The 22,305-nt window shown below is 42.1% G+C and overlaps 1 protein-coding gene across 4 annotated transcripts in view; it reads left to right on the plus strand.

Annotated features, from left to right (window-relative positions):
• Positions 1-22,305, plus strand: part of NLK (nemo like kinase) — a 43,467-nt gene that overhangs the window by 17,481 nt on the left and 3,681 nt on the right. For all 4 annotated transcript variants that reach the window (XM_080630056.1, XM_080630055.1, XM_080630057.1 and 1 more), the window contains 7 exons: positions 7,442-7,571; positions 8,996-9,051; positions 15,920-16,026; positions 16,318-16,403; positions 17,068-17,277; positions 18,073-18,174; positions 21,069-21,155. In XM_080630056.1, the coding sequence (XP_080486182.1) occupies positions 7,442-7,571; positions 8,996-9,051; positions 15,920-16,026; positions 16,318-16,403; positions 17,068-17,277; positions 18,073-18,174; positions 21,069-21,155 (778 nt within the window). The remainder of the gene's footprint in view (positions 1-7,441; positions 7,572-8,995; positions 9,052-15,919; positions 16,027-16,317; positions 16,404-17,067; positions 17,278-18,072; positions 18,175-21,068; positions 21,156-22,305) is intronic.

A 22,305-nucleotide genomic window follows, 5' to 3' on the forward strand; every position in this document is an offset into this window, starting at 1 on the left:
CACATTGGTTGTGAGGCAATTAAATTGTTTTCCTTGATAATCTCCTTAAGGAACTTATTTTCTGTTTGTTGTCTGTATCACTCACAGACATGGACAAATGCAGATTCCTGGATGTGAAACCTACTTGACTTGCTTAAATTTTGGGAGACTATTTAGCGGGTAGAATAGATTATGGCAGGTTCCAGATGTCTAAAAGCTTAAGAAGCTTTTACTTTTTGCCTGTGAACACCTTCACCCAACTTTTATCAACCCATATCAGTCTGCAAATGACTCCTGTCTGTTCAGTATCAGGCGGATCTGTTGTGTGAGTGGGTGCTGAAGCTGAAGCTGGGATGGGTGAGTCAGGGGAGAAGGGCTTGTCAATAGGCTTCCAGTTCTGGGTGGAGCACTGCTCTTTAGTCTTCACGCAGCTGATGGGACACTTTGCACTTCAGGCAGGTGAGAAAGCACAAAACAACATCTGGATGGAAAACTCTCAGTGCCTCCCCCTCTCTCCCCAGTGCTGCTGAAGGAGTTTAGTAGTGCTTCCTCGCAGAGAGCAGAGGAAGAGGAGGAATGCTGGTGTATATTAAGTCATTCAGGACTTGTTTATTCGCTCAAAAGGCAATTGGAAATAGGTTTTTGAAAAGTGTTTGCTCTGCTGTAATAGTTTTCTCCTTCTAACTTATCTGTGTGTGGCTTTTCCTTTAAAACTTAGAGCTAAAATGATTACGGATATCTCCTTTAAACAAGATTGTATCAGCTTCTGCATCTCTTCAACAATGCATGTACAGCCAGAGGGTAGAACAGGGTATAATACCATGCTAATTGGGTGTGTATGCTAAACCTGTCCTGTTGTGAAAAATCCAACAGAAGCAAAACCTCACTCCCTTCTGATGGGACCAATCAAGTCCCACCCGAGGGGAGCTGAGGCTGGAGTCACTCAGCTAACAGGACAGGGTCTGGTGTGTTTGTGCCTTGCACTGATCACAGCTCAGGCTTGGCAGACAGGGAGAAAAGGCTCATGTAGGAAATTTGTGTCCTCAAACCAGCAAGCTCCAGTTATCTGTGAGGAAGGCTTTGTTTGCAGCTGGTTCCCTGCAGTTAACTGGTGGGGTGAGGTGTTCCTAGAGAAAGAGTTCGTGTGTTATCCAAGAGCCCATAAAAGAGATTACTCCCACCTCTCCCTCTCCTTATTGACTAGGCAGAGCCACGGTGACTCAGATCATATTTGACATATGCTGAAGCTGTCATTGTTCCTGACAGAGCAGTCTTGTCTGTCTGCCCCATTCCTGAGCTGCTGCTTCTCCTGCGCAGTGCCAGTGCTGTGGTCTGCAGGGCCACATGGGAGCCTCACACCGGGTTCGGCATGCCACGCTTTGAGCCTTGGCTGGAAAAGTGACTTTTAGGCTACTGAAGTTAGACAAAATGCTTCAGCATTTGAATAACTTCCATTAAGAACTGTCACAGAGCTTTAAGGTGTGTTTTCTGTGCATTGGTGAACACAAGCACTGGTGCTCAGGAACCATTTGGAAGAGGAACATTTATTTCAGTCCATGTTTGGAGATGACACATATCCCAGGTAAGCAGTTTGGTAACTGCGCACCCTCTCCCTGCCCTTTCCCTTCACTCTTGGGAATCTTCTGGGTTTGTGAGTTTTTCTAAATGATTTTATTTTATTTCATCCCATGCTCAAATGTGGTTTGAGACATTCCATGATGTGCTTGACTGCAGTACCCGGTACTGAAAAAGTATCACGTGCCCTTCAGTATGAGCTGCATTATTTTGTTTAAAAGTGGCCTATCAAATAAGCTTGGGTGAGCAGCTGAAACGCTTGTAGGACCAGCTTTGCTCTGTGCTCTAGAGTAAGGCTTTCTGGAAGAACTGCAGGATTAAGAGTCAAGCAACTGTGGAACAAAGTTCATGACTACTAAGAAAAACTGGGAAAGTAATCCTGTGAGCCTCCCCTCTGATAAATCCTGATGTAAATTTATAGGTACTCTCTATAAACGTAAGGGAAGGTTCACTTTCCCTTAGAACAAACTCCATCAGCAGTTTCCCACACCACCTCTGAGAACGTTCTTTCATTATCTTGTTTCTGTGTAATAATTGCCATGGAGTAGTCACAAACTTGTTTTTCTACCAGCTGCAACTGCAGAACAATGTGTATGCATTGACCTGGATTCAGAGGGAGAAAAAGTCACTGTTGGCACAGGCTCCACCTTCAGAATTTGCCATTGACGTGGTAGAGGGTTGCTGAAGACTTACAGTACGTAATTGAGAAGGCCAAATGCCTGCAAGGATTCTTTGAGATAAGAATTGTCATTGAAAACATTTTGACTCGAGGTCTGGATTGTATCATTAATCCTGCCTGTGGCTCTAGTACTCTTTAACATTTTACTCTTTCTGGAGTGATTAGCCCGCAGTGTGAGTAGAAGCGATGGGATTTGTAATGTGTCTTCCTTCTTGATATGTTTCATGTCAGACTCTTGTTTAAATATCTTATGTAGTTCTTAAATATAAGAAGACGTATTTACATTATGTGTAATCAGCAAAGAAACAAGTTTTCTGATGAGTAGAAGAGTGGGCCTTCTACAACAGGGCACTCGGTTGTGGTTCTGTACATGCAAGTCCCCATTCCTGGCTCATTTCAGAGCCAGGTTTAGATTTATCAGTGAATGCACAACTAGATCTGGGAGAATTAAACAAGATGGTCTGTAAGTGCCTTGCAGCGTTAGTCCAGAGCACACATAATACATCCTGGTTGGGTACGGGAAGTTTAACCTTCAACTTCATTTGAGGATTTGCAAAATCTTGGTGTGTGTAGAAAAACCAGGCACTGTTTCAAGAGGGACAGTTCAGTCTTGTGTTAAGCATTCAAATACACAGGTATTTGATTTTTTAACAAAAGCAAGAGTCTGAAATAGCACAAATTTTCTTGCTTCCCTGAATCTCCGTCTGTGCACTTTCATGTTTGTATTGTTTTCCCCTCTTTTTGAGGGAAAATTTTTGTTATGTTTATAAAAATCGTGAAACTGCTCAAAGTGCTGCTGCAGAGGAAACAAACGGTATGGAATAACAGCACGGTATCAAATCCATTCACAAATCAAGAACAGAGAAATAACCTTCTCAAATATTTTGGCCATAGTAGTCTTGGTGTTGCCATCATATTTATCATACAGCATAATTAAAGCTAAACTATCTTCCTTGATATCCCCCCCCAGTTATATTTATTAACTTATTTTTTGCCCCATACCTATATATATATTTTTGCCAAGTTATTTTTGGTTTAAATCATGGTTTCTTATCCCTTTATCCCATCTGCAGTTGATGGTTAATAAGTGAAACCTTTGCAGACTTCAGTAGTAGCTTGAAAAGAGCTCCCCGTTGACTCCGGGCCGAGTGAGGGACAGATTCCCTGCCTGCTGCTCACTTCACTGCTAGATTCACCTAGGGTGTAATAGCCTAACAAAGCAGAGGAGGGAATTGAAATGTGTTCTTCTGAGAACAGCAGTAAGTAAAGCTGCCTTTCTAGTTGTTCTCTCAATTAGCTCCTAGGAGATTTTTGTGCTTTTCTAGTTTCTCTTGGGGATATGTGACCTGATAGCATATTGCTATAAATAATTATTTTACTAGTATCAAAGTAGGAACTGCACACAAACACGAAGCCACATTTGCAGCATCTTTATTGGATGCTGTAAGTACCATTTTTTACAGACAGGCTCTTTCTTTCTTTTCCCTCTTCCTTGGAATGCACTCTTGACACTTCTGATCTTCATAACTTTGATTGTTAGTTTTGTGCTGCCCCTTGAAGTGAAATTGCTGGTGAGTGGCAGAAAGCTCACAAGCCAAGGTGAGGAGATGAGGAGCAGTGTGAAATCATTGCAGCTATGGGGGAAGAGCAGAGGAATTGCTTTCAAGCTGGATACTGCAGGTGATCATTACTTGTTTGTAGAACTGGGTTATTTAAAAGAAAAAAGGAACTGGCCTTAAATGCATATTAAATGCCACAGCAACCTCACTTAACTCATTCCTTGACCAGGGACTGCAGCAGGAGCACTAGGAAAAGACCGTTCACCTAAATCAATTCTTATTGTGTGGAAGCATTTGAGAACACAGCGAGCTGACACGCCAGCCTTGCTTACACAGCTGAGATGAGCCTGGAGAGCTCTGATTTAGCTCTTTTTAAAATGGGTCCCACAACGAGTAAAAATGAGCAGCAATAAATCTGTGGGAGCTGTCAGAATAAATCAGAGGTCTGTGGTGTTTGATTAAAGATCAACCCTTTTATCAAATCTTTCCCTCTCACTGCCAAGGCTGTGGGACAGCTCCATCCACGGGAGAAGTGTAGGAATTAATGGAATTAACAGGGCACTGGCGTTGGCCTGTATCAGTGGCCTGATTAGGTTCTGACTTAACAGAGTTTAGTATTCCTGGGTATGAAAGCATTTCAAATCCATCCAAAATCCTATTTTTGATGTATTTTTACAGTGAACTTCCAGACACGCCTATTTTCATTTGTCTATTGCAACTTCAGAGGTGACTTACTCTGAACTTGTGTCTTGGATTCACATTTTATGTTACCTTCACAGTCTTGACCTGTATCCTCTCCACTGATGCTGGTAGCACAGCTTTGTAGGAAGAATTGGAAGTGAGCATTTTAATCTGTAATTCAGTTAAAAAGACAGCTTTTGAAGTCTCATGGTAACGGTATGGAGGTATGGCACTACCTAAGAATATACATGAGTGTAGGTTATAGCTTTTAAAAGTTTGATTTTTAGACTAAGATTGAAGATGTGAGCCATTTTTACTTTAAATTTCTTTTTATTAGAACTATGTGAACAGATATGTAACTGTAAAACTCAGATGTTTGTTTAGTACATGCACTGAAAGCATGTTGTACCTGAATAATTGATGGGAGGTTTAGTTTGACAGGTAACAGGCATGAAGGTGAACGTTTGAACAGGGTGGTTTTCACTGGGTATGGGAAGCTGCCCTCAGAGCTGCTCATTAGCTGATAGGGATGGGACAGCCCCTGTGCTACAGATCCTGGGATGCTCAACCCAGGAAGCCTTTCAGCAGCAAAGGGCTGAATCTGTTCTGTGGCACTGCTTGCGCTGAGCCCCAGGAGCTGCTACCCTGAGTTAGGAGAGAGCAAACTCACCGTGGCGTGAAATTAGTGCCCTTGCGCTCACAGTCATTAGGGTTATATTGTTACCAGCTACAGGCACGGCTGTGCCTGGCATGAATAATAACAAGAAATGCTACTTTGTGAGCTTTACCCCAAAACATTACCAAGACACCCTGCAAACTTTGAAACCCTGTGTGTTGTGGTTCCAGCTAGTAACAGATACTAGAATGTTTTCCTTGTCAATTGCTGCTATAATATTTATGAGACCTGGAAATAGGCAGACAGGAAGTTTCTAAATGGAAATATGTTTAAAAGGTGGTTATTAAAAATAGCTCCAAAATGTCTCAAGTGCAGATTCCCAAGGCTGTGTTGCGGCTGCTGAAACATGCGACCTCTGAGATGTTTGGCATGGAGAGGAGAGGTGGTGTCCAAATCCTTGGGTACCAAACAGAGGATTCCCCAGGCTGGATCAGAAATGAAACCACCGAGTGGAAACTTGGCTTTATTGATTACTGCATGTTGTTCCAGTGCTTTTGCAGTTTCCTGTGTGTTTCGTGTAGGTTTGTGAATTATACTGCACGTCTGACCTGGTGATCGAATTTTAATGTCAAAACCACCTAAAATTTCAAAGCTGATTCTGAGATGTTATGTGCGTGTTAACCTGTGATAGTGTCAGTTCCAAAGGGGAAAATAAGTAATCCAGTAGCATCTGCAGTGTAACTGCTGAGGATTTCATGACTAAAATGTCACAACTTTGTTTTAGTAGCCAGAACATAGCTGTGTCATTCCCAGGAAGTGGCAGGTTTTAGGTTTTCTTTTACAGGTTAGAGGTTTGTGGCTTCCTTTTCCAAGCTGGGCAGGGGCCAGAGCTGCTGTCTTATAAAGCAAGAGCACCTCTAATTAGTTGATCAGTGATGCTTGACCTTGTGAACGAGGGGAGCTCAGCTCATGCCGGGATCAAATCCATATGACTGAGCACTGCCTGTTACGGGCCCTGCTGTGTGTCATTCAGAACCTGTCCCTGCTGTAATCCCACAGCCACGGGCCAGCCTGAAATGTGCCTGCTCCTGATGAATAGTACCTTGTTCTGCAGACATATGCATCGAGATGATCATCGTCTCTGAACGGAGTTACTGTAGGGTGAGGGAGGATGTTGCAGCCTGGCCCCTGGTGAGTGCTGAGTTGCACTAACAGGGGATTTGCTGCAGTGCTTCCAGTTTCCATTCCATTTTTTTGCTAAAGGCAAGAGGCAAAGCTCCTGGAGAAAGCAAGAAACATGTTGTGAATTAGAAGAGCTGTTCAGGTTCTGTTCAGACAAAAGAAGAACCTTCCATGTGATTTGCAGGGGAGCTGCATGGTAGAAAAGCCAGCAGCTTTTTAAGGACACATGTAGTCCTCAGGCTACATAGCTGGATGTGGATTCTTACATGGCTATGGCATTGCACTGCGAAGAAAGTTATTTTGATCATCCCGATAAAAATATGCAGGAAAAAATGGCTTCCTGACAAGTGGAGATCTAGAAACCCTGTTCTGTGGTGAGGTTTGAGAAGCCTCACCTTAAAAACTGAGATTGGGAATTGAGGCACCGTAATCTCCTTGCTCTAGTTTTATGGTTCTCATTATAAAATTCTATTTTCAGAATCTAATTACTTTAAATTGAAATACTTGCCATGTGCAAAGCACCTTATAGTTTCTGAGCTACTGTACTTGTAGTCCATAAGCTCTGTGAGAGAACGACAAGTATCATGCCTGGATTACATTTGAGGAAACTTAGCTACCGTGTGCTGTTGCTTGTCCAGATGTGAAGTGATTTAGTGGTAAATCAAGTAATAGTCATAGACTTGCCAGTGTTCTGTCAGGATGGGATTATTACAGTTTTTGCCCTCTTAGGAGAGGAAGAAGGCAGCAGTAGATCTGACAAATCAAATCTCTGTAACTGAGAAAATGGTTTACTCTTAATAAGGTGGGTTTTGGGAAGTAAAGGAGATCACTCCTCGGCTCAAGGTATTAATCTGACTTGGAGCTGCAGTGTACACTGGTGACAGGCAGTCTGTGCACTGAAGGACATTGTCAGCCACTTCTCAGCCAGCAGACTTGATGGGGTTTGTGTGTACATACTTCTAATGAAGGAAGGATCCCACTGCATTCAACACAGGCTCTGCAGGATGGTGCATAATGCCCTTTGCTCGTTGCTTTTGTCCCTAGAAGTGTCCTCACATTGTTTTGACTCACCGTCTAACTGAGGATGATAAGAACGCTAAAATATTGTTTTCTGATTTAGAAGAATTGTCTAACAGTAGTGTGTGATGTTCTGAATCTTTTCTTCTTTAGGTCAGTAACAGATCCACGCGATGGAAAGAGAGTTGCACTCAAAAAGATGCCCAACGTCTTCCAAAATTTGGTCTCCTGTAAAAGGGTCTTCCGGGAGCTGAAGATGTTGTGTTTTTTTAAGCATGACAATGTAAGTAAAATCAAAGTAATTTTGAAGTCTTTGATAAATCCTAATTGTAGAATGGAGCCATCTGTAACAGAAGTCTCTTTCTTTTAAGTTACAGGATATGTAAAATGCTTTAAAAGCTCTCTAATTTTACGGTTGTCAGACTTCTTGGAACTCAGGTGTTACCACTGCAAACACTATCAAAAATGGAATTATCAAGAATCTAAGGATATTCATAATTTCCCTTCCAAAATGTTTGCAAATAGACAAGACACTTCTACGTAATCTTATTTTAGGCTTTAGATAAATGTCAGTCTGCACAAAGCTGTGCCAGCTGGAGATGCTTTCGTTTCCAAGCTATTTCTTGCTCCATTTTCCTCTCCCTGGCTTTTCTATCTGCTCTCTCCATTCTAGTGGAGTGGGAAGAGTGCAGCTATGGATATGGTAACCTCCCCATTGATGAGCATTAGTGAGTGTGTTGGGAGTACTGTCTTCTCCTAGCAGAATGGGGTCAGGAAGCACGGATCTGTTGTTTCTCCTGTTTTAAAGTTTATCCTTTTTTATCTTGAGAGTATTGTATTCCAAGAAAGATTTTATTTGTGGTTTAGCACTGGGTTCAGTGCTGGTGTCAGTGGGTACAAAAGAGGTGAACTGCCTTGCCAGCTTGTTCCAGGCTGCAGAGTCCCCCCCCCACCACCACTGTCACCAGTCCTTGGATGCTGGGACAAGATTTCTCTTGAAATGGTGCCTTAAACTGCTCCTCACCAGGGTCTTTGTCCTGGAGAAGGTTTTACTGAGGGATATAAAATCAAATAAAAGCATCTCTGTAAGCAGTCAGAGGATGAGCCTGATAACCACTGACGTGTGTGTACTTCACTTGAATGTCATAGGTATTCCTAGGACAGGATCTAAAAGACAACACCAAGGTAGTTTTTTTTCCTGTGAGAGGATGTAAATTCTGAGCTGCTGCTTTTCTACCTTTCTGCTTTGCACAAAAAGCTGAGCTTCTCATTCAGAATGCGAACAACTTTGGGTTCTGTAATTCCCGTGTGGAAGCAGAACTCTTAAATAAGATGAAAGGCACAAAGTGTAATGTATTTTGCTTTTGCATTTCTTTGCTAGAATTACTTCTTTCAAATACTTTATAGTTGTATATACGTTGAAGTAAACCAATTTGTATTGGGTAGACAAATGAATGCTTTTAAGGTAGTACTTGGACAGCTGGGAAAAGTTCCTTGAATTAAAACAAAAGAGGGAGAGATACCCTGAATGTACAGAACACCTGACTTGCTGGGCTATTAAATTCACCTCTCTGGCACATAGAATATTGGTCTGTCTGAGTGGGATGGAATAAAGCTCTGTAAGAAAGGTACAGTCTGACTGTCTGTTTGAAAGGGATTTGGTTTTGTTTGACTGGGATGGGTCTTGACTTGTGTGGTGTTTCCTAGGTACTCTCTGCCCTCGACATACTCCAGCCTCCACACATTGACTATTTTGAAGAAATGTATCCTAAATATAAAATAGAGCATCTTAATTGAGGTAGGTGTAATTTTCATTAGCTTAGAAACTGCAGCTAGTGGGTGGAATCTATGAAATAGAACTACAAAACCCCTGAGCCTATACCTGAACAGTTTCATTTAAAGAAGTGAACTATACTATCGAGAGCTCTTAATTGATATTAAAGTTGGAGGTGAAATGGTGCAGGATTGAACGTGAAGCTTTGAAGATGTCAGAGCCAGCAGATGCAGGGCATTGTGGTATGTACCAACAGATACTGCTGCTACTAATGGTGATTCCCCCAAAACAGTCATTAACTTCTTCTCAGTTGTTAGTCCCTTAAGATACTTTCTGGTGTTTTCAGAGTGCTGCTGTCACATGCTTTGAAACCACGACTTTCCAGAGATGTTTCAGCAGAGTAGCTGGGTTGTGGCTTTCCTTGTTCAGCCTCTGTCTTGCTCAAGAAAGCAAATTTCACACCAATAGATGTGCTATTTAACGTGTCACTGGTGCAAAGGTACACACTGTCCGTGGGTGACTGTATCACCAAACTGCATTTTAGTACATAACTTGAAATGAGAATATCATGGTTTCTTTTATTCTTTTTTTAAACTTTGGGTTAATTTGGGGTTTGTAATTGGGAATTCAGCATTTTTTAATACTGAAAATTCAGGGTGGGTTCTTATTGACTGTAGCTGGAAGTGAAGTTCTGTGACTCAGAGCAGGCTGTTCTAGTTTTTAAATTGCAAGAACTTTACCACAATGAGTTAAGTACAGATTTATGTGATGCAGAAAGTATCCAGAAATAGTGTGAGATTTAGAGCAAAAAGGTATTTTAAATAGGGGTAGTTCTCTTCTCTTCAGAGACTTTCTTAGCCACACACCAGGAATCCTAATAAAGGTTGCCTGCCTGGATTAATCTCACTGTCTGCTCTCCTCTTTATGCTATTCTAAAAATTCAACATGCTAAGAGCTGTTTTTGAGACCTCTTTTAGCTAATAAAAAATGAATTAACTTTCTAATTTGCACTGAATGAGATTATTTGTTTATATTTTATTTCTTATGTGTGTAGGAAAAAATCTCTTCGCCAGACTCCTGCCCAAAAGAGTGTTAAGATTATTTGCAGAGTTTTATAAACTGTTCAGATATTTTTACAACATGCCGTTAGGAACAAAATATCCTTTGGAGACCTTAGTAAAAGTGGTATTTTAGAGAGCAGATAATCAAATATCCCAACACATTGACATTTCCATTACCAAATTAGCATTTCAGTCCAGGGATCTGCCATGCAGCTGAGGTCAGCTAATAGACTGCTGTGCTTTCTGTGGAAAACCCCACAAGCAAACACTGAAAATTAAACTCAGGGCTGAATTGCTGGAAGTGAACACTTGAATCATATTCACTTGAAGCATATTCAGTTATGTGTTATCTCATCTGCACTGCTGCTCCTTTCACAGCTTCAGCCGCAGTCTTTCCAGGTGAGAATTCCCAACCAAATGGTGCAAATCAAAACTTCCCAAAACCAAAATTGTTACCAGAATCTCTGTGAATGAGGCAGGGCATTATGACATGGCTGCCATAAGCTGAAGTAAGATACCTGCCAGTCAATGGTCATCTGAAAAAGTATGCACGTATATTCAGGAGCGTACATAAAGTGTTCTGATGGAGGATTTGGGTTTATATTCTAAAATTATATGGGTTTAATACAATTGTGATTGGGACCTGAGAGCTTTTTCTGTTACCTGAGTGCATGGTAACAGTTAGGTTTATAAAAATGGAACGCAGATGTCCACAGACTCCTACAGATAACTCTATTAGGTTGGTGTCAGTCTTCATTAGGTTGGTGTCAGTCTCCAGTGGAGCTTTGCGTGCATCAGTGTAGCTGTCGTGATTAGACTTTGGCAGGTTGGTTTTGATTACTGGTGGGTCTTTGCTGCTGTTTTGTGTGACCCGCTCCAGTGGCCATTTAATGGGTAGGAAATTGTCATTCTGTATTTTTACATAAGCTGAACTTTGTGAAATATGGTTTGATTTATTTATAATACCTTGAATGGATTGGAGAAGAAAGGAGGTGCATTTTAAACTTGGTGATTTTAACTGAAGTATAGCATGATGGATCACCAAATTCTTTGGTTGAAAATATTGCTCAAGCAGAGCTTTTTTGTATGAATGTGAGTTAAAGCTCTTAAATTCTGCTTTGAATTTCCTTGCATATGAACAGCATGTAAGTAGTCCTCAAAAACTGGATTTTGATTATTAGCACTAGTTCAATGGCCTCATTTTATAACAAGTCATATGAGTTATAAATCAGATCTAGGTTAAGGATTACTCCTTCTGTGTAATTGTACAATCAAGAATCTTTAAATGGGAAAAGCTTGTTTTTATGAGCTCGGCTACTGCCGAGTTCTGAATACAAACCCAAAATCTTCGTTTCCTTCATGGTTAACTGATCTGAAGTCATTCTGACTAGAGTTTTATAGAGCTGTCTTTTTTTCAGGTTATTTGAATTTCCTGACTCTCTGATTGGTAATAGAGAGCACTTGCTTTGTGTAGCCTTCTCTGTCCTTTCTTCTGAAATAATTGCAGTAAATGCACTTAGGACCCTTAAATTCATTAGAATAAAGGAATTAAAATCCAGTGAGATTTCTGTTTTAGAATGAAAATTCTTTGCAAACTCTTAGATTGGGATATAATTTGAATGTATAATGACATTTTAGATTGAAAATCTTTCTGAGCACTCGGCATATTATACAGGTATTGATATTTTGCCAACATCACCTAGTGCAAAAAGGAGTAGATAATGGAGCATATATTATTCTGGGTGTTGCCTTGATAAAATAAATGAAAAAGAGATTGTTGGTGAACTTTAGGCTTTTATATTCATCGAGTTCATCATTAAGTTGAAGTTCAAGGCTTATCCCTGTAATCATCAACTTACCTTGGTGGAAGAGAAGCATACGGTGGCTTGGATGATGTTTGGTTCTGTTGTGTGCCTGCTTCCCTGGGTGGACTGGCCTAGCTTTAAAGCACAGCACTTCTAGAGGTCAAGAGTGACTCACAGATTTTGCTAGAGCATCTAAGAAGTATTTCATTGCAGCTGCCATATCTGTTAATTCTGACTGGTTTTCAGTGATAGGTTTACAGTTGGGCTCTGATTTAAAAAGTCTTTTCCAACCTAAATGATTCTATGATTCTCTGGTTTATAGCTCTCTTTTTTCCAATTACAAAATCTCCTGCAGTTGATTTTAATGCTGAATTCTGCACCTGGATACGCAGACATTTTCTTTTAAGAACTATCCTAAGTTTCTATAGTAACTTTCTGAAAACTTTTCCCATGAAAGTGACTATTAGAAGGAGCTGAGAGGAAATCACTTTTGCCAGCCTCATTATACTTGACTTGGAAAGGTTTAAATACCAGTAGAAGCAAAGGTGTGCAGTAATTCCTTCCCACTGATCTTATTAAGAGGTGAAAGAACTGTTTTCTGACAGATTACAGAGTAAGTCCCTCATATATGTGGGCTGCAGGAGGGTAGACAGGGACAAGGTAAGATTTGATTCCAGCAGTCTGTAAAAGGGACAATGCCTTCACTGTTGGGGTACCAAGGAGGATATGGTCAGGCTTCCTGTTCTGTCACAGTACCCTTAGAAAGAGTTCCCTTGTTTAAGTGCTCATCTGAAATGTCATCAGAGCGAGTTCCTCTGGGCCAGCACACAAACAGGGACCTCAAGGATTAAGAGGATTAGTATCCTCTGGGGATAGCTGCAGGTTGCTGATTTGCAGCTGGTAACACAGCAGTTTGTAGTGCTGGGTCAGGCAGGATTGTGACTTAGATTCTCACTAGATACTCATGAGAGCAGAGTGGCTTGATGTACTTTGTGCAGGTAATGCAAGTGTGGTGCTGTCATTGTCAGACAGTGAAGTGTTTGAGGAAGCATCCTAGATGTCTGCTCGGATGAACTGTGCCAGCGTGGCTGTTCCCTGCAACACGAGGCTCCTTTGCCCGGGGTTAAAGTTCTGCTTTATTCAGCAGTAAGGTTGTGATGCTTTTATTCCAGTTTCTGCAAAAGCTGGTTGGATAATGCTGGAACTGTGGATGTTTTCCCCACCGTGCTTTGGAAGTCCCTCCAAAAGCTTCTGCCAGTGCTTGTCTGTGCTCTGGGACACGTGCCATAGATTGCCATTTCTGCAAGCACAAGTAGAGGTGACTTGGTGGCAAATATATCAGTAGTTTTACCTTATAACAGAAAAGTCAGCAAATTTTAAACAGCAAATAAACATAATTTAGGCATTAATTATTTTTTAATAATTGTTACACTATTTTTACATGGACCGGGTCCTTTTTTTCCATGTTTTCAGTATCGATATAAAATAAAGATATTATAGAAATATTTCTCCTAGGAAGCTATGAAGTCTGCAAAGAGTTAGAAATGAACAGAGGTGGCATCACAAATTTAGCTTGGTGTGATCCTAACATAAACCCAAGTGTAACTGAAGTACACTGGAATGAGAGAAAACCTTTTGTCCCTGTTTTATAGAAAATAGTGAGATACGAGTTTTGTTCTGCTTTTAAAAAGCCTGTTTCCTGCAGTGTCATGCGTGGAGACACCTCCACCCCACCATTAGCATCCAGCCATTCCACCAGCCCCAGGACTTGTTCACGGAGCACCGGCCTCTTCCCAGAAGAACAGCTACAGAGTTGAGTTCTGTGGTGTGCAGAGGGCCAGCAGAGCAGGACCCAAGTGGGCACGGGGACACCAGTCACAGAGTGTTCCCCATTCCTTTTTCACACGTGTGTCGCTTTGCAAGATTTACCAACTCAGCAGCTCTCCCAGTCAGCAGAGCAAGGGAAGTTCTTTTGTGCCCAGCATTTGCCTTGGTAATTATTGCAAAGCAAATTGGTACATTTGTAGTTCTAATTTTATACGGCTACTTACCTAATTACTGCTGTCAGGAGCAATTTCTCTCTGGTCGCAGCGCCCAGCTTAGCTGCGTGTTCCTGCTCCAGTGACCACCTCAGTGTCAGCACGTTTTATGGGTCTGCTTGAGAAAGAAAACTGCAGGGACCTGTTTGAATGGGTGAAATCCCAGAGGGGGTTGGTTTTGCTGAACATTTATCCTGGCCAGAGCAAAGCCATTGACCTGCTCGGTACCTGCTGTTTGAGGAGCTGCTGTGTTTGTAACACGCAGGAACATGAAGCAAGTGCTGCTGCTGTTCTTGTTTCGAGACCCTCATTAAATTATCTAGAGACAATAATCAGATAGCTGCTGCTCAAGTTAATGGCACCTCGGAGCCCCTGTCAAGAGAGCTTTATTTAATGCGCAACAGACCTGGAGTGGTGCAGGTGCCATTTCAGGCCCTCATTTAATTTAAGCTGCTTTAGTTGGCATGGCAACTAGTTGAGACATCTGGGAGACATTATGTCGGGATTGAGATTTAGGGGGATTTGTGGCGTAGCGCAGCAAAAATCTGATCAGAATAAAGTGCAGAGTAATGCTTCAGGATTACTTTTAATATTTGACATTAACAATGAAACACAAAGATTTGTTACAGCCACAAGGTAAAAACCAGAATGCAAAAGGCTGGTATAAATATTTAAGAGGGCCTTTGCAAGAGAAAAAGAAAAATGAGAGGACTCGAAATTACGGTGCTGCGGGGTTGGCTTTTATCTCATGAATTCTTTATGAACGCAATGGTAATTTGCTTTGGGTTTGGTCAAAAAGTTGGCAATATTTAATTTATGAAATGAAGTTCTGTGTGGTGTGCTGGTGGCAGGTGAACACTTTGGCTGATGGGGATTTGGCCGGGGAGGGTTTGTGGAGCAACAGATGGAAGTAGAACCTTCCTTAGGTAGAGATGCAGGAAAATGGGAGTTTTCTCTAGGTTGTCGTAAGTGCCAATGAATTGGTGATAAAGGTAAGAACTGGTTGAAGTTTCAGCCGAAGCTGATGTGCTGTGTTACACAAGACCAGGATCTTGACTGAAGTCAGGGTTTGCTGTTGCATTTCAGGCTTGATGGGTAGCAGGTTATAAAGAGCACTGGACCAACTGATAGGCTCCTGCAGGATGATAGGGAGATGTAAAGTCAAAGCAAACCCAACTCCTGCTTTACCTTGAACTGAGAATGAAGTTGGAGCACCAAGGGAGATACTGTACTGGGGCTCACTCTCTCCTTGATCTTTCCCATAAGCTTGGCAGCGTGCACCACCTCCCTGCTGCATTTTGTCTGAACATGGCAGAGCTTGGTGTGACTCCAGTGCCCTGCTTTATCCTCACCTTAGCATCAGCCACAGCATGTACAGCTCTGTCCCTGCCAGTATCTGTGACCATTGCTGTGTTCTGCACATCCATGAGTACATGAAACAGTGGGTTATGGGCTTTAGCTTTTCCTCCAGGTAGAAGTTTGAGGTTTTTTAATCTCCTGTTATAACTCAGAAGAGGGTTTATCACTGGGGTTCATATGCATGCGGATATGATGCTTGAGGAGGGTTAAACCATGTTGATGGGTGTCCACTGTGAAGATGGTACTTCAGTTGTTTGTAATTTATGGTTTACTGATCTGAAGAAAAAACCCTAAAGGATCCAAGATGTCATTGATTCTATTAATTAATGTTTTGAGTTGTAATTTGACTTTGGAATGATGCTGTAGCAACCACCTTAATGCAAATGCTGCTTCATTGAGTAAGCTCTTCTTTCACAACCCGTTTTTCAGTTTCATTCTTGTAAGAGTCTGAGACTTGACCTCTGAGGAAGCTTTATTCTTGTTCACTCGATAGCTCTGACCTGAGAGAGCTCAGATTCCTGGGAGTTAGGAGTGAATGTTTCAGTGGATTATGTGCTGAACTTCCTGCTTTTGCCTTAACTAATGAATTGAAGATATGTTGTCACTGAGTTGATGCAGAGTGACCTCCATAAGATTATCGTCTCTCCTCAGCCACTCAGCTCGGATCATGTCAAAGTTTTTCTTTACCAGATTTTAAGAGGTAATTTTTCTTCTTTTCAATTCAATAAAAATGATGTAGTTTTGGGGTTTTTTTTCTGTTCCTTAATGGTAATTCTCAAGACATCCTCATCTTGAGTAAGTTTCCCTTGGAAACTCATTCTTTGTATTTCACATTATGAATGAGTACCAAGCATTAATTCTAATAGTTACAAGAACATCGGAGCACTGCTGCCTCCTGCCATAGCCATGGGTAACTCCCAGAGCAGCAAGAGGCTGCTGCTTCTTTTGAAAGGAAAAAAAGCATTGATTTTCATTTCCTGTACTGTTTCAGGTCTGAAATATCTCCATTCTGCTGGCATTTTACATCGAGACATTAAACCAGGGAACCTGCTCGTGAACAGCAACTGTGTTCTGAAGGTGCTACTTAACTTCATTGAAAATGTCCATATGTGTCTGCTGTTCAGTAGAAAGCCAGTGCGAATTTTTAAGCAAAAGCATTTAATGTGAATGCTGAAAGTCATTTTAAAGACAAAAATCCCACAGATTCTTTAAAAGTTATAAATGAATGCCGAATATATATAAAATAATCAGTTTTGTTTGCAAGGCTTTGCTCAGCATCTGATTGTGATAGTTTGGGCCTGTTCCCTTAATGCTTCTGGTTCAAGTCTTAAAAGCTCTCAAAGCCCAAGTGAGCAGAGGCTGAACCTTTCCGTAACATTTGAGGCATCTCATGAGCAAATGAAATCTGGTTTGGGATGAAATTTGCTGTACCCAGAGGTTGGCAAGATCTGTTTGCTTATTTTAATGTAGATGCATTTCATCTCCAAGATGATAAATACTGTAATGCCAACTAAAACATACTGTAACTTAAAATGAAATTGTAGAAAGCTTAAGTGGATGTGGCATAAAGTAGCATAATTTCTGCCATTCCCCTTTCCCTTTGCTTATGCAGTTACAGCAGGTAACTGGTTTATGTAAATGCTGGTTTGGAATTCCCTGCTGCGTTACCAGAAGGTTGCCTACTTGAAATGCATTAAATGTTTTGGTTATTTCAATTTTCTTATTTACCTTCTCAATTTAGATTTGTGATTTTGGATTGGCCAGGGTGGAAGAGTTAGATGAATCTCGACACATGACTCAGGAAGTTGTCACCCAGTATTACCGAGCTCCAGAGATCCTGATGGGCAGCCGCCACTACAGCAATGCTATTGACATCTGGTCTGTAGGCTGTATCTTTGCAGAGTTACTTGGGCGAAGAATCTTGTTTCAGGCACAGAGTCCCATCCAGCAGGTATAAGCACATTTCCCTTTAACGTTGTTTTACTGCATCGTTTCATGAAATCAGTTACACTGCTGCCTTTTGAACCTCCAACTTGCTTTTGTGTTGCTTGGTTTGCACCCAGGAGAAACCCCAAGCTGCTCTGAAATCAGAAGTGATGGCTTCAGGCAGTACTGAAAGCAGTGGTTATTCACATTAGCTTCTGAAATGTGTAATTTTTTGTAATCCCCTGTAATCTGCTGCAGTTCCAAAGCTGCTGTAGCATTTCAGTGAGATAAGGTAGAGGTGATACAACCGGGATCAAGCTGTTTGTAACAGCTCTTATGAGAAAGTAGCAAGTTTTCTGTCCAGATACAACTGGAGATGCAGAGATTCCTTCTGACCTGAACTAGTAGCTTAATCTCGCAGGTTCATGGCATGTGCCCAGAAGAGGTCAGTTGAATTCAGAATGAATGGTTTGTAATAATTTTCTGTTTTAACACCAGAAATTCAAAATCTGTTTTTTAATGCTTTATAAAACCCGCGTTTGATGGCTGCTGACGTGCAGCCAGAGACATGAAATCAGGCCTCTTGGTGAAGCTCTTCCTGAGCACATGGGAAATGCAGGGGCTGAGACAGGAGAATTTCTGCCTTGAGAGGTGAAACAGGAACTTCCAGGAACTCATTGAGAAAATTGTTTCCAGTGGTTTTTCTTGTGACCATTTTTCATGCCTTAAATGTAACTCAAGTTAAGTTAAGAACCTGCTATCATAGTGACGTGTATAATGCATGCCTAAGGTCTCAGATGTGTATGCTCTGTACCTGCAGCTGGATTTGATCACAGACCTGCTGGGAACGCCGTCACTGGAAGCGATGAGGACGGCTTGTGAAGGCGCCAAGGCACATATACTCAGGGGTCCTCATAAACAGGTATGGCTGGGGATGCCTGACCTTCACTTTGGCCAAGACAGTCCTTCCATCAGCCCCCATCAGTCTGGATCTCCTCTGTGCAGGGAACTGTTGGGGCACATCACACATCTTGCCTAAGTTCTCGTGGCGTGTTTGTTCATAAATGCTTCGGATATTTAATCTCAGCGCTGTCTCTGCCTGTAAACGAGGTTAAATTCACCAGAGGTGCCTGTGGTGTGGCAGTGGCAGGGGTTAATGTACTGTTAATAGATATGGAGAAGTGCTTGTGCAGGAATGCATGGAATCATAGCGCAGTAATGAAGCAATGTGTCCATCCAGTCTGGTCATTTTTATGACTGTTAGACAGTAAAAATTAACCAAATTAATAACGTGTAATTGGGAAGACATCGGATCTTTCCAGCAGTTAAGTTTGTCTCTTTATGTTGAAGTAAGTTCTCGGATGTCTACTCACCACAATAGTAGTTACCATAGAGATGAGCATTGAATGTATATTCTGCTCTATTATTAACTTGTGGGAGTTCTGCTGCCTTGGCACTTCGGATTCACTACATCAAGTTGTCTCTATTCCATTTTATGACAGGTTTTTTTCTGCTAACATTAATAATTGGAGGGTTTCCTGAAGTCTTTCTCTACCAGTTTTGAAACAAATCAAGTGTATTTTTTTGCTATCACTTGCTAGAGGAGTTGTAACTCTGAAGCTCTGCTCTGTAGTGCGCTGGGGTGCTGCACTTACAAGGCTTGAGGTGTTTACAAGAAAAGAAGTTTCATAGTGGTGGAAACTGGGAGAAATACATCTACTGTACTTATATATACAGATATGCAGCAGTATAAACCACATCCACGGGCTTTATAGAATGCATGGATTTAAATTGTGACAATGTGATGATAGCTTGATATTTCCAAAGTGCAGCAGTTGTGCTCCTTGTAGTAGTAAGCAGGAACTCTGGAATTTGTTAGCTTCGTTCCATTTGTTACACCAGGATGTTTTATCAAGAACTGAGGTGGGTACATTAATGTCTTCTGAGTTTCTCATCCCCATGCTAAGGCTTTTCTTGCACAAGCCTCCGAAATCCTTTGTTTCTTGACCCACCAAATGATGGGAATACTGAAAAGCAAGTGAGGTAAAATGGATTAAAACATTTCCAATAGAGATTTAATGCTCCATAGGCACCAAGTCATAGGAAATAAACTATGAGCAGTTAGTTCTGTGTTTGCTGAGGAAAACACTGTTCATTTTCCATGGAATGCCACAGGAGCTGAGCAGTCTCTGGAGCTCGTTTGCAGCTTGGAAATAGGAGGTTATGGTGCAGTGAAGTGATCTCTTGAATGGCATTTCTCTGGTTTCAGCCTCAAGCACACTTCATGTTTGAATGCAAATTCATGGCTTTTCATCTTTTGAAATGGAGGCTTTGGTGGTTATAAATAGCTAAATGTTACCAGTTTCTTTATTAGATTAATAGGGAGAGAAAACCAAGTTGGAACTGGCGATCCCTCTGCCGCACAAGCTATTTTTACGCGATGTAGGTGAGCCCAGTGGGAGTTGGGGGGTGAAGCATTTTGGTGCTTCATGTAAAAATAGATTAATGCCTGACGTTCCTGGGTACAGCCCCACGCCCCGTGTGTGCTGCCAGCAGGGAGGTTCACAAACTGAGCAGGCTTCTCTGTCACTTTTGTGTTTAAAGCATTCACTTCAAACTCCATGGAAGTGGTCCGATAGTGCTGCTCCACTGGAGCAGGAGGAGGAGCGTCTCCTCCCACGTGCCCATGTGCTGTAAGGAGCGGTTTGGAGTTCCCTGGCAGTCAGGGACTGACCCACTTCTAAAAGTAGGTGTTGGAGTTCATTCCCTCCCTGATGTGGTGCTTGGATTCTCTTGGATTCTCTATGGAAGAGAGAGATCCACTGGGATGCACCCGACTTGCTACCAGACCCAACCGTTGCTTCCATGACAACCCAATCTTACAGCAATTCAGTTTTTACCAGTTCCTTCTGCCCTTGCTTGAGCTCCTGTCAGGGCTGTTTCTGATCTCTGGCTTTGGACCTGGCTGCAGTTTGTCAAGAACAGGCTGTTCCAAAAGCTCTGTACAACCACGTGCTCTTGGAATGGCAGACAAGGGGCATTAAGTGTAGCAAAAGAAGTGCATCCTTCGTTTGTGTTGAGTGCAAGAGCTTCTGTAAGTAAGGAATGCTGTCCTGTCTTTCTGCGCCAGCATGTGGATGAAACCACGAGGTCTTTTCACTCTCAGCTAGAACTGGAAGCTCTCAGCTGTTCAGGCTGTTGTGAGTGTGAGCAAAGCAAGGAAACAGAGGAGGACCACGATCTGCAGAGCTGTGTTTGTCACCAGAGCAGGAGCCACGCTGCAGCTGCCCCCAGCTTCTGGCCTGTTCCAGCCTGTGTGAACCACATGGTTCATAAACCAGGGGGAGGCCAATGAACCCCCTCCTGCTCCCCCAGACCCTCCAGCCTTAGTCCTGGCCTATTTGTGCAGAATGCTGATGCCTGAAGGTCACTGTTATTGTGCTGGATGTCACTGCCAGATATGGATTGTGGCAGTAAGGAAAAGCAAAACAATCCCTAATTTGGCAGTGGCCAAGATCAGGAACATGGAATACAGGAAAGGATGGGGTTAATGAACCCCTGAGCAAAATACAGGTTTGTTCAGGGACTGCATCTGAACGAAGGCAAAAAAAAAATCAATTGGATCCATAGTAGAATTGCTGAGTTCTGTAAATAGTGGTTTTGGTCTCTTTGGGAAGCGTTAGGCAGCGAATGTCCTTTTCAACAGCAAGTTTGTCCTTGGTAACTGTAAAATAACACGGGTGGTAACAGCGTTCTGCTGCTGATGGATCTGACAGGACAACTCTCTGTGTTTTCTGTCTCCCATTTCCCCTACAGCCATCTCTTCCTGTCCTATATACACTCTCCAGTCAAGCTACACACGAAGCAGTTCATCTCCTTTGCAGAATGCTGGTCTTTGATCCAGTAAGTAGGATTTAAAATTACTTCTAATACTGTTTCTTTCAACACTTTTTATTGCCTGCTACTTAAATGAGTATTTTAAGTAAAGAACTGCTTTAACTGGCTTCTTCCACATGCATTTTTTGGTGCTTTTGGTCTGTAAAAGACATAAAAAGTATCATCTTGGAATGGGTCAGTTAATTCCCCACTGGAATGGGGGTTTGCATTGAAAACCTATTGGTCTTCTGAAGGAAGCTGCGACAGGGTGTGAAAGATGAGGGTGTTGGTGACTCACGCTCGCTTTTCCCAGCGAGGTGTAGGTAGCAGAACATCAGATCCTTTGCTGCTGTTCTAATTAGAGACACGTGGGTGTTCGTGGTCTTGCAACACACACAAGATTCCTTCTGCATCCGCACAGTCACATAACAGGATCTCGCTTTCCACCCAGCATCTGCTTTGCTAATGAAAATGAGCTGCTGTGGGTTGTGGGTTTCATCTCTCGGGCTCATGGTACAAAACTGGTACCGGAATCGATGATTATTGCATTCCTGCAGACCCCCCACATTTCAGATGAAATCAGACATTGGCCACGCTGTGCAGGGGAAGCCTGTACCTGATGGAGCATTCAGAAGGCCGCCCCTTGCATTTAGTATTTTAAACCTTAAGATCATTTTACTGCACAAAACAGATGTTAAATCATAACTTCCACGTCAACAAACTTCAGCAGTTTCCTTTCTCCCTCGACACTTACAATGCTGTGATTCGGTGTTCCTACATCACATTTAAATACCTGTGGGTTTGTATTTTAAAGGCTCAGGATGACCCTTTAGCAGTGCTGATTCTCAAACGTACCCTGGGAATTGGGACATGTGGGTTTTCCTTCCAGCTTTGCCACTGCTTTTGCTCTGTAACCTGTAACAACAGATTTGGTTACAGACTCTCAGCAGCAATTCTGCCCCAGTCCTTGCAGTGTTCTTCTTTCACTGATCCTTTGCTCAGGTTATGCACAAAACTCCTTGGTAATGTGGAAGCAGCTTTTGTAGTTCCAGCCCCTGCTCTGCCCTGTCTTCCCTGCGCTTCCTTCACCACTTGTCTTCTGAAGCTCGATGTGCAAAGTGGGTTTTAGAGCTCCAGATGCCGTATCCTGAACTGTTATCAGTGATGCTCACATTTG

Source organism: Psittacula echo (assembly GCF_963264785.1).
Source record: "Psittacula echo genome assembly, chromosome: 15".
Classification (NCBI taxonomy): domain Eukaryota; kingdom Metazoa; phylum Chordata; class Aves; order Psittaciformes; family Psittacidae; genus Psittacula; species Psittacula echo.